This window comes from Rana temporaria, chromosome 1 (genome assembly GCF_905171775.1).
Source record: "Rana temporaria chromosome 1, aRanTem1.1, whole genome shotgun sequence".
Classification (NCBI taxonomy): Eukaryota; Metazoa; Chordata; class Amphibia; order Anura; family Ranidae; genus Rana; species Rana temporaria.
This window is the reverse complement of record NC_053489.1, coordinates 273,140,745-273,153,043: the sequence shown is the minus strand read 5'-3', so window position 1 is coordinate 273,153,043 and position 12,299 is coordinate 273,140,745. Positions and strand designations below refer to the sequence as shown.

At 42.4% G+C, this 12,299-nt stretch overlaps 1 protein-coding gene across 1 annotated transcript in view; it reads left to right on the top strand.

Moving 5' to 3' along the window:
* Positions 1 to 695: 695 nt before the first annotated feature.
* IDNK (IDNK gluconokinase) overlaps positions 696 to 12,299 on the top strand; it is a 38,482-nt gene continuing 26,878 nt past the window's right edge. Inside the window, exons 1-3 of the mRNA XM_040355600.1 lie at positions 696 to 782; positions 2,949 to 2,979; positions 7,204 to 7,290. Coding sequence (XP_040211534.1) covers positions 745 to 782; positions 2,949 to 2,979; positions 7,204 to 7,290 — 156 coding nt within the window. The 5' untranslated portion in view covers positions 696 to 744. The remainder of the gene's footprint in view (positions 783 to 2,948; positions 2,980 to 7,203; positions 7,291 to 12,299) is intronic.

Genomic DNA, 12,299 nt, shown 5'->3' with positions numbered 1-12,299 from the left:
GTAAATAAAGAAATAAAAACAATTTTTTTAACGCCCCTGTCCCCAGTAGCTCTGCGCGCAGAAGCGAACGCACACACAAGTCTCGTCGACATATGTAAACGCCGTTTAAACCACATATGTGAGGTATCGCCGCGTGCGTTAGAGTGCCAGCAACAATTCTAGCACTAGATCTCCTCTGTAAATCTAAACTGGTAACCTGTAAAAAATTTCAAAACGTTGCCTATGGAGATTTTTAAGTATCGAAGTTTGGCGCCATTCCATGAGTGTGCGCAATTTTAAAGCGTGACATGTTAGGTATCTATTTATTTGGTGTAACATAATCTTTCATATTTTACAAAAAAATTGGGCTAACTTTACTGTTTTGTTCTTTTTTTAATTCATGAAACATTTTTTTTCCAAAAAAAAGGCGTTTGAAAAATGATTGCGCAAATACCGTGCAAGATAAAACGTATCAATGACCGTCGTTTTATTCCCTAGGGTGTCTGCTAAAAAAACATATATAATGTTTGGGGGTTCTGCGTAATTTTCTAGCAAAAAAATGATGATTTGTACATGTAGGAGAGAAGTGCCAGAATAGGCCTGGTATGGAGGTGTGTATTAAAGCCCTGTATGGAAGTGGTTAAAGGCAGGGACGTGCTCTTGTGCATTACCTGATGAAGCCTGCAGGGGTGCTCTACTAACAGACATATATACAGTAGAATCCAGCAGACTTCCTGGTTACAGCACGGAGTGAGCCCGAGGGCAATGATAGTGGTGATAATGGGAGTGAGCGGCTGTGGGAAGTATGTATAATGTGTGTGTGTGTGAGGGTCCTGTACATGAGATGTGAGGGGCTTAGCAGTATAGAGGTTAGAGCTGTGTACATAGAGGAGGAGGGAGCAGTATGTTTACATGAGGACACAAGCTGTGCTGTGTTAGTGAGGAGATATACTATATAGAAGGTGGAATCATGGTGGCATATGTGTGTCAATAATGCAGTGTGGCTTTGCTTGTATTATACAATGGGCTCACACTTTATATTGCACAGGCACCCTTGTGTTTCTCAACTTCTTTGCATTTATGGCATTAAAGCGGAGTTCCAGCCTTTTAGTGTTTATTAAAAGTCAGCAGCTACAAAAAGTGTAGCTGCTGACTTTTAATAAACAGCCACTTACCTGCTCCACGGTCCAGTGATGCGGCTGCCCAGAGCGTCGCTCCCCCCCCCCCTCTCTGCCGGCACCTCCATTCACATTGTGGGCACTCGGGCGTGACAGCTTTCGGCTTTACGCCCGGGCATTCACTGCACATGCGCGAGACGCGCTGCGCTCTATGAGTGGACAGGCGATCTCCTGGAACCTGTCACGTGTCCCAGGCGATCGCTTACAGGGAGGGGCCACCCAATGGCGAGAGGAGGAGTCCCTAGGCGGTCCCTGGGCGGAAGGAGGAAGTGGGACAGGAAGTCCCACTCCTACCGAAGCCCCCACTCCCCCCCCCCAAAAAAAATGACATGCCAAATGTGGCATGTAAGGGGGTGAGGAGTGCTTAAAGCGGAAGTTCTACTCTTGGGTGGAACTCCGCTTTTAGAACATGCAACGTGAGGTCCTCTAAGTTACGGCGGCGTAGTGTATCTGAGATACGCTACGCCCGCCTAAAGATAGGCAGATGTCTCTGAATCCGGGCCCGGATCTATATTTAATTAGTACCTACAGATTTAGGCCCCATTCACACCTCCGCGACAAAACGCCCGACGCCGGACGCTCGTGCCGCTGGAGGGGAGAATTCCCATTGCTGTCTATGAGATGGTTCACATCTCATAGAGGCCATACGCCTGCCGCCTGAAAAAAAGTCCCGGACCCTTTTTTTCAGGCGGCATTGGCGTTCGGCCATACAAATCAATGGGAAGGATTTGCAAAAAAAAAAATAAAAAAAAAATAATTACACTATTCGCGGCAAAATACGCCGCGTACGCGGCGTTACTTGTCGCAGGGGTGTGAATGCAGCCTGAGGCCCGGATTCAGAGACATCTGCCTATCTTTAGGCGGGCGTAGCGTATCTCAGATACACTACGCCGCCGTAACTTGGAGGTCCCGTATTTAGAAACAACTTGCGCTCTAAGTTACGGCGGCGTAGTGTATCTGACACGGCATAAGCCCGCCTAATTCAAACTAGGCTGGTAGGGGGCGTGTTGTATGTAAATGTTTGTTGACCCCACGTAAATGACGCTCTTTTCGAACGGCGCATGCGCGCGCATGCTCAGTATCACGGGCGAATTTTCAGCCCTATTTGCGTACGACTTAAGCAAACGACGGAAAATTTGATGCTGTCCCGACGTCCATACTTAACATTGGCTACGCCTCATATAGCAGGGGTAACTTCACGCCGGAAAAAGCCTTACGTAAACGACGTAAAAAAATGCGCCGGGCGGACGTACGTTTCTGAATCGGCGTATCTATCTCATTTGCATATTCTACGCGGAAGTCTAGGGAAGCGCCCCTAGCGGTCAGCGTAAATATTGCACCCTAAGATATGACGGCGTAAGAGACTTTCGCTGCTCGTATCTAGGCAACTCTGGGAAACTTGAAAATTCTCTCTTGCAGTTCCACTGCAAAGGGCAACTGCTTGTTTAGGTCTAGGTGGCATGACAAAGATAAGATTTAATTACCCGCTTCTACTAGACTGGTCCTGCAGTGTCCTCTCTCCCATACACCAGCAGTCTAAGGTCTTGGGTGCTTGGATTGAGAGGGAAAGGATGCGACAGGAAATTAAAGGGTAGGTGTAGTTGCAGGAGGGAGAACTGTTTTTTATTAGCCATTTACGGGTTTCTCTAAGATCTCTATGACTTGCATGAAGTACTTGGGTCATTTATGATAGTTGTCAGTCCTTCAATATCCTCTACATTGCCTGATTATAAGTTCAGACATCAATGACCTGTCTACATCATTGTCTCTTCACATTTGATTTTCTTACAGAACTGAAGTAGGATCCCAACTGGCAAATAAGGTAGGTTTATTATCAAAGTACATTGGGAAAACAGAACTAAACAGTGCAATAAGTCTACTGTGTATTGGGTGATAGAGAAATCTAAAATTCATAGATGACATTTTAAAAGAGAATTATGGGTTTAAAAAAAATATGTATATACACACACTTACAGTGATGAAAATAAGTATTTGAACACCCTGCTATTTTGCAAGTTCTCCCACTTGGAAATCATGGAGGGGTCTGAAATTGTTATCGTAGGTGCATGTCCACTGTGAGAGACATAATCAAAAAAAAAATCCAGAAATCACAATGTATGATTTTTTTAACTATTTATTTGTATGATACAGCTGCAAATAAGTATTTGAACACCTGAGAAAATCAATGTTAATATTTGGTACAGTAGCCTTTGTTTGTAATTACAGAGGTCAAACGTTTCTTGTAGTTTTTCACCAGGTTTGCACACACTGGAGGAGGGATTTTGGCCCACTCCTCCACACAGATCTTCTCTAGATCAGTCAGGTTTCTGGGCTGTCGCTGAGAAACACAGAGTTTGAGCTCCCTCCAAAGATTCTCTATTGGGTTTAGGTCTGGAGACTGGCTAGGCCACGCCAGAACCTTGATATGCTTCTTACAGAGCCACTCCTTGGTTATCCTGGCTGTGTGCTTCGGGTCATTGTCATGTTGGAAGACCCAGCCTCGACCCATCTTCAAAGCTCTAACTGAGGGAAGGAGGTTGTTGCCCAAAATCTCGCAATACATGGCCCCGGTCATCCTCTCCTTAATACAGTGCAGTCACCCTGTCCCATGTGCAGAAAAACACCCCCAAAGCATGATGCTACCACCCCCATGCTTCACAGTAGGGATGGTGTTCTTGGGATGGTACTCATCATTCTTCTTCCTCCAAACACGGTTAGTGGAATTATGACCAAAAAGTTCTATTTTGGTCTCATCTGACCACATGACTTTCTCCCATGACTCCTCTGGATCATCCAAATTGTCATTGGCAAACTTAAGACGGGCCTTGACATGTGCTGGTTTAAGCAGGGGAACCTTCCGTGCCATGCATGATTTCAAACCATGACGTCTTAGTGTATTACCAACAGTAACCTTGAAAACGGTGGTCCCAGCTCTTTTCAGGTCATTGACCAGCTCCTCCCGTGTAGTCCTGGGCTGATTTCTCACCTTTCTTAGGATCATTGAGACCCCACGAGGTGAGATTTTGCATGGAGCCCCAGTCCGAGGGAGATTGACAGTCATGTTTAGCTTCTTCCATTTTCTAATGATTGCTCCAACAGTGGACCTTTTTTTCACCAAGCTGCTTGGCAATTTCCCCGTAGCCCTTTCCAGCCTTGTGGAGGTGTACAATTTTGTCTCTAGTGTCTTTGGACAGCTCTTTGGTCTTGGCCATGTTAGTAGTTGGATTCTTACTGATTGTATGGGGTGGACAGGTGTCTTTATGCAGCTAATGACCTGAAACAGGTGCATCTAATTTAGGATAATAAATGGAGTGGAGGTGGACATTTTAAAGGCAGACTAACAGGTCTTTGAGGGTCAGAATTCTAGCTGATAGACAGGTGTTCAAATACTTATTTGCAGCTGTATCATACAAATAAATAGTTAAAAAATCATAAATTGTGATTTCTGGAATTTTTTTTTTGATTATGTCTCTCACAGTGGACATGCACCTACGATGACAATTTCAGACCCCTCCATGATTTCCAAGTGGGAGAACTTGCAAAATAGCAGGGTGTTCAAATACTTATTTTCCTCACTGTACCTAGGTGGATGCAGCATCGATCTGCAAATGTCCCTCACTGCTTCTACGACCAAGAACTGAGCGATAAAAGACCGATGATCACTCAGTTCTCAGTCTTCACTGAGCAGAGACAGTGCTTTGCCCCTTCAGTGCTCACTGAAGCGCTGGGCTGTAGAGGGGGTAAGAGAAGCTAGTTCAGTCTCCCTTGAGTTTGCTGAGAGTCTGAGCCAGCTGCCAGTCCAGGCATCTTGGTGGATTCCGATTGTATAGTCAGGATTTTTCCTGAGCCAGAGCTGCCCTGTAAGGCCCCATTTACATGGGTGTAATGATCTGTCTTCACCCGTGTGGGATGCACAGGCCTTCCATTCAGATCAGTGACAGGCAGGCAACCTGCATGGATCTCCAAGCGCATCCCGGACTGTACATCTGTAGGACTGCTGCAGAGATCAGAACACAGACAGACTGACTTCTGATACTTGCATCCATCCTGCACGGATATATACTCTGGGATGTGGAAATCCCGTCATTGATTTGAACAGGCTCCCTGTATGTGGCTGCACAGAACACAGTTAAGTTAACCATGAATGATGTCCCTAGAATTATTGCTCTCACTCTGGCATGTTTCTGTACATAGTCACACCCGACCCATCCATTTACTTATCTATGTATATGTACAGGTAGAAGGGTTTTTTAAAAAGGATAGGCACATTAATCCAGGTATGCCAACTTTCAGCAAATTTACGAATAGTTTGCAAAATCTGTACTTTTTTCAACTGTCCTTGAATGTCCATTACGGACATGTAGGCTGCGTGTCCTAACGGACATTTCTGGACAGATGCAACAATTATGGATTTTACAAACTGTTTGTAAATTTACTGAAAGTTGGCAACCCTGAATTAATCTCACTTTTTTTGTGATGAAGAGACTCTTGGCAGGTTGCCAACCCTGTAATATAAAGAACCGGCTGGTGTTTATAAGCCAGGGGTAGGCAACCCTGGAAAAGATGGAGAGCTATCTGAACAATGTGGAAGAGATAAAAGATCACTAGTAATAAGTAAGTAATGCAGGGCTCTGAGGTCAGTAGTAGGTAATGCAGAGTTCAGGGGTCAGAAGTAAGGCCCCTTTCACACAGGCGGCTGTTCTGCCACAGTTAAATGCATGTTTTGTTATTTTGAAATTCTGAGAATCCTGGCACAGCATTCACTTGCGTTTACGTGCGGCTGCGTTGGAACATTCTTGCCATTTCTGATGTGCTTCCTGTTGTTTTTCTTTCCTTGTTGTCGCTGCTATCCGCAAGTGAAATAGTACACTGTGATTACCTGCAGTTATGTGCAGATAGCTGCAATAAATCGATCCTGGACGCAGTCAAATTTATCTTTTTTAACCGCACAAAAACCCCATGTAACGAAACCATTGCTAAATGCAGTGTGTGAATGGGGACATAGGAAAGCATTGTCTGAGTTTAGCTGTGGTAGATAGCTTGATCTATCCGCAGCTAAAAGCTGCATTCTATCCACCCGTGTGAAAGGAGCAGAAATAGCTCAGAGGTCAGTAGTACACAAAGTGCCGTGGTCAGGGGTAGGTAACTCTGAGATAAGTAATATGTAACACAGAGTATAGGGGGTCAGGAGTAAATATTGCAAAGTTCAGGAGTTAGTAGTGTGTAACGCAGGATTCTGAGGTTAGTAGTATGCAATGCACAGTGCAGTGTTTTTAGTTAACGTCCTCAAGTATTACTTTTTACTAATGTCTTAGCTATTAGAAATCCATTGGAGTTGATTTACTATAAAACTGGAAAGTGCAAAATTCTGGTGCAGTTGTGCATGTTAGCCAATCAGCTTGTTAAAGGAGTTGTAAAGGTATTCCCCCCCCCCCCCTAAATAGCTTCCTTTACCTGCAGTCCTCCTCCACTTACCTCATACTTCCATTTTGCTTTTAAATGTCCTTATTTCTTCTGAGAAATCCTCACTTCCTGTTCTTCTGTCTGTAACTCCACACAGTAATGCAAGGCTTTCTCCCTGGTGTGGAGAAAGCCTCTTGAGGGGGCGAGCAGGAGTGTCAGGACGCCCACTAACCCACAGCTCTTTTCACTATCTGCAAAGTAGAGAGCATCCTGACACTCCTGCTTGCCCCCTCCCCCCTCAAGAGGCTTTCTCCACACCAGGGAAAAGGCCTTGCATTACTGTGTGGAGTTACAGACAGAAGAACAGGAGGTGAGGATTTCTCTGAAGAAATAAGGACATTTAAAGGCATAAATCAAAGGATGAGGTAAGTGAAGGAGGACTGCACTAAGGTAAAGGAAGCTACTTAGGGATTTTTTTTTTTTTACCTTTACAACCCCTTTAAGCTTTGACATAAAAAAAAAAACCTGAAAGCTGATTTCGTTTCTGTGCATAGCTGCTCAGATTTTGCACTCTCCAAATTTAGTAAATCAGCCCCACTGTCTATAATGACAATTTTAAAGCACTCTGCTTCTTTTATTGTAGCTAGGGTGGGAATTCTACGATGCAGATGATTACCATCCACAGAACAATAAAATGAAAATGGGAAAAGGGATCCCATTAAATGATCAGGTAAACATATTTCATACATTGTATCCATGTGATAATGAGTTGTGATGTTAATTTATGTAGAAAGAAAGAGTAGGTATGTTCCAGGACTCCAGGAGGCTGTTCATCTCCTACATTTATCTTCAAAGAGCCATAGGATTTATAAAATCTAGGGTGATATATTAGGACAAAAGTGACCACAAATTCCCATGGGCTTCAACTGACCAGTAGAAGGGTGTGTTGGCAGAAGGAGGCTGTGGTCCATATTTGCATTAAAGAACACCTTGGATTTAATGAGATCTGTGCTACTCTAAAGATAATCCAGGACTTAAATCAATTGCAGTATTTTTAAATATTTACTGAAGACTGTTGCCTCCAGGGCTGTGGAGTCGGAGTCGGGGAAAATTTTGGGTACCTGGAGTCGGAGTCGGCAAACAATGCACCGACTCCGACTCCTACTCCTACTAAATTTAGATTGGAATAAAAAAAAAAAAAAAAAGCAAGTTTAAATGTCCCAATTCACAAAAAGTTATAATTAATGACTTCTCTACTGTAAGAATAAAGACCAATGCATGCAGTGCCTCACGTAACCGCAAAACGAACACGTTAAGTGACCGTGAAGAAGCATGCTTTTCATGTGCTCCACTATATGGCACGCAACGCACAATTAGGAGCTGCAATACTTATACTTTCCATAGTGTTGTGTTCTGCTTTTACAGGGAACGCAGCATCCATGTGTAACCTAGCCTCAGGGCCGTCTTTAATATGGTTTGGGCCCAGGGCAAACATTTTTTTTGGGCCCCCCTCCAGCTTATTTTGGGCCTGGCTGGTTCACATGTATGTTTTGGCGGTCCTCATTTGTGCAGGTACAGCAGCCCATTGATTTGAATGGGCTGCCATGCCTTTGTTTCCTGCAGAAAAAGGTGCATTCAGCATTTTAAAAATACAGTTGCCTTGAAATCCATTCTGCTTTTGCACCATGCTACTTACCTGCAGTTCTTGCACACACAAACGCACTGTGTTTTTAAAAGCGTGACCTAAACATCTAAAAATGCAGCAAGTTTGACAGTGCGGGAACTGCAGATAAGTCACAGCAGACAGCAGAATGAACAGACAGTGCTGTATTTCAGTGCTTGATGGACATAGGCGTGCCGTGTGCGCAGCCTATTACATGAGGCATGCGCTTTTCTTTGCAGGAAACGCAGGCATGGCGGCCCATTCAAATGAATGGGCTGCTGTGCCTGCGCAAATGTGGGGCGCCAAAACACATACATGTGAACCAGCCAGGCCCAAAATAAGCCCATCAAGCAGTTAAATACAGACAGTAATGTCATCTGCTCTGAGGCTTTACTCAGCCTGGACTGCAGGTCTGGTCTGTTATTTAAAAAGTTCCTCTATTTTACACATGGCATGGCATGGGGTCCCATGGTGCTAAAGCAGAATGGACAGACGGTGCTGTGACCCCATGCCATGCCATGTGTAAAATAGAGGAACTTTTTAAAACACTGACCAGACCTGCAGTGAATCATCAAATATTATAAAGACTTTGGGCACACTCTACAGAAAACTTCAATTTACAATATAGATTAGCAAACAGTGACATACCTTGAGGAGCAGGACATGAAGAAGTCAGCCTCAGGAAGAGCAAACTGGGGATGTTATAAAATCACATTCTAATTCACTTTTATATGCAAGCAGCACCCAGTGGCAGGAAGGGAGAAGTGCGCATCTAAAGGGAAGCCAGGGGTGCTGTACATTTTAAAACACTGGGAAGGGAAGCAGTACTGTCACTGGCTGCGTGCCGCTGATGATTTTCAGCCTGATTTGTGGGCAGCACAGGGGCTTAACGGGAGGCAGGGCCGCCATCAGGAATTATGAGGCCACTTACACAGCTTCAGGCATGGGCCCCCTGGAGCAGAGAACCGGGATGGGGGGTGCTCCCGCCTAAAATTAATAAAGCAGGGGGGGGCTGCCGCAAATTTAGAAGCGGGGGGCCATTTACAAAAAAAGAAATAAAGAAAGAAATAAAGAAAAATATATATAAAAAAGGGGTGTAGCCATCCGGGGCCCTGGGGACCTCTGGGCCCTTTAATAAAAAGAAAAAAGAAATAAAAAATATATATAAAAAATATATTTTAAAAAGGGGGTTGCCATCTGGGGCCCTGGGGACCTCTGGGCCCTTTAATATTTTTTTTTTAATAAAAATAAATTACAAAAAAAGGGGGTTGCCATCCGGGACCTCTGGGCCCTTTAATAAAAAATATATATAAAGAAACATTTATAAAAAAAAGGGGGGGTTGCCATCCAGGGCCCTGGGGACCTTTGGGCCCTTAAATAAAAAATAAATAAAAAAATATATAAACAAAAATAAAAAAATAAACATTTATAAAAAAAATAAAGGGTGTTTGCCACATGGGGCCCTGGGGAACTCTGAGCCCTTTAATAAAAAAAAAGAATTATATATATATATATATATATATATATATATATATATATATATATATATAAAAAGAAAAAAAAGAAATAAAATATATAAAAAAAATGTTTTTTATAAAAAATAAGGGGGGTTGCCATCCGGGGCCCTGGGGACCCCTGGGTCATATAATAATAATAATAATAAACATTTATATATATATATATATATATATATATATATATATATATATATAAATAAAAAGATTTTTTTTATAAAAAAGGGGGGTTGTCATCCGGGGCCCTGGGGAACTATGGGCCCCGGGGGACCCCCAGACCTCTAAAAAAAAAATTGGCCCTTTAATAAAAAATAAAATAAAAATATATTAAAAAATTGTCCGTTTAATAAAAATATATAATTTTTTTTTTTTTATTTAAAAATAAATAAAAAAAGGGGGGGTTGCCATCTGGGGCCCTGGGGTCCTCCGGGCCCCTGGGGGCCTCCGGACCCCTAAAAAAAAAAAAAAAAAAAAAATTTTTTTTTTTTTTTTTTCAAAGGGGGTTGCTTTGGGCCCCCAACAGTGACAGGGCCCAGGGCACCTGCCCCATTTGCCCTGCGGTAAAGACGGCCCTGCCTAGCCTCTCACTGATAAGGGATTAAATAAATATGTTTTTTGCAGGACTAGAGAGTGAGACACTTGTATAAGTGAAGGGAATGGAGGGCCAATAGTTCAAGACTGAAGCTGTAAACCATTGGAAAAACTGCTGTCATTTAGCTAAGGCTATAAAAACTTGTAAACTCCGATTGTTAGCTTAAACTTTAAACATGACTATGGGATTCTCCTAGGAAAATCATGTTTTAGAATAAATGCCCCTTCCTGGATCCTCCCACTGCCCTATCTTCAGCAGCAGATAAGCACACAAAGGAGAAAGCAGCAGCCCTGTAAACTGTGCAATACAGTAGAATGTTGGCTTCCCAGCCAGTAGTCCTGTGGTAGGTTGCGTTTCTTTCCCTCAAGGAATGTATAAAATACATTTGCATATTAATACAGAGGATTCGGAGTCGGGGAGTCGGAGTCGGAAGTACATAAAACTGAGGAGTCGGAGTCGGGGAGTCGGAGTCGGAAGTACATAAAACTGAGGAGTCGGAACATTTATCTACCGACTCCACAGCCCTGGTGCCTCAACGGTTGTTCTCTTCAGCACCTACCTGGATCACAGACAGTCCTTGTCCAACTGCCAGCAATTGCAATAAAAAGACTGAGCTATACAGCAATCATCACAAATCGTCTTGTTTGTGATTATTGAAAAACGTATAGCCATCCTTACAAGGCACTCAAAAGGCTGTATGCATAGTTTTTTAAACATATAAACCTAAGTTGTGTATGATTACTTTGCTTAAAGGGGTTGTAAAGGTACAATTTTTTTTTTCCTAAATAGCTTCCTTTACCTTAGTGCAGTCCTCCTTCACTTACCTCATCCTTCCATTTTGCTTTTAAATGTCCTTATTTCTTCTGAGAAATCCTCACTTCCTGTTCTTCTGTCTGTAAATCCACACAGTAATGTGAGGCTTTCTCCCTGGTGTGGAGTGTCTTGCTCGCCCCCTCCCTTAGACTACAGGAGAGTCAGGAGAAATAAGGACATTTAAAAGCAAAATCGAAGGATGAGGTAAGCGAAGGAGGACTGCATTAAGGTAAAGGAAGCTGTTTAGGAATTAAAGTGGTTATAAACCCCAGCCATGGAATTTGAGCAAAGCACGTATATGTGTAGTGTTTACTTCTCTCTATCCGAAGCTCAAAGTGTTGTTTCTCTCTGGTGCTTCATTCCTCTGTTATCAGTATGAGAAGTTTTCCAACACATCAGATAACATTATGTAGTAAAAAACATATATTTGCACTTCTCCTAAAAAATGTGATATATATACTGAAGGTGCTGCTGCCTAAGATAGCCAGAATACTTTGGCTAAAAGGGTGTAAGAAAGATATAAGTGTGCAACCCAATAAAAAAAACACAGTTATATCATATTGTGTATACATAAAAAAAATGTCAATCAAAAAAAAAGTTTTTAACCACTTCAGCCCGGGCCATTTAGTTGGCCAAAGACCAGAGCATTTTTTGCAATTCAGGACTTCATCGCTTTAACTGACAATTGCGCGGTCGTGCGGTGTGGCTCCCAAACAAAATTAAAATTAATAAATAAAGCGCTGATATTATTAAATAGATGGATAATAGTGGATGACCAAATGATAAAAGCTGCAATAACGATAAATGTGTATCTCACACTAATATAGATGAATATTAAAATTCACGGTATTATCAGCAACACTTCACACATTCACACAACTTGGTGTTTTTATGAATATATGGGTTGATTTTAGTGCAATTACACCTCTTTTATATTCCCAAACAAAATTTACATCCTTTTTTTCCCCACAAATAGAGCTTTCTTTTGGTGGTATTTATTTTTTGTGCTATCAACAAAAAAAAGAGCGACAATTTAAAAAAAGAAAGGGGTATTTTTTACTTTTTACTATAATAAATGTCCCCCCAAAAAATATATAAACAATTTTTTTTCTCAGTTTAGGCCAATATGTATTCTTATACATATTTTTGGTAAAAAA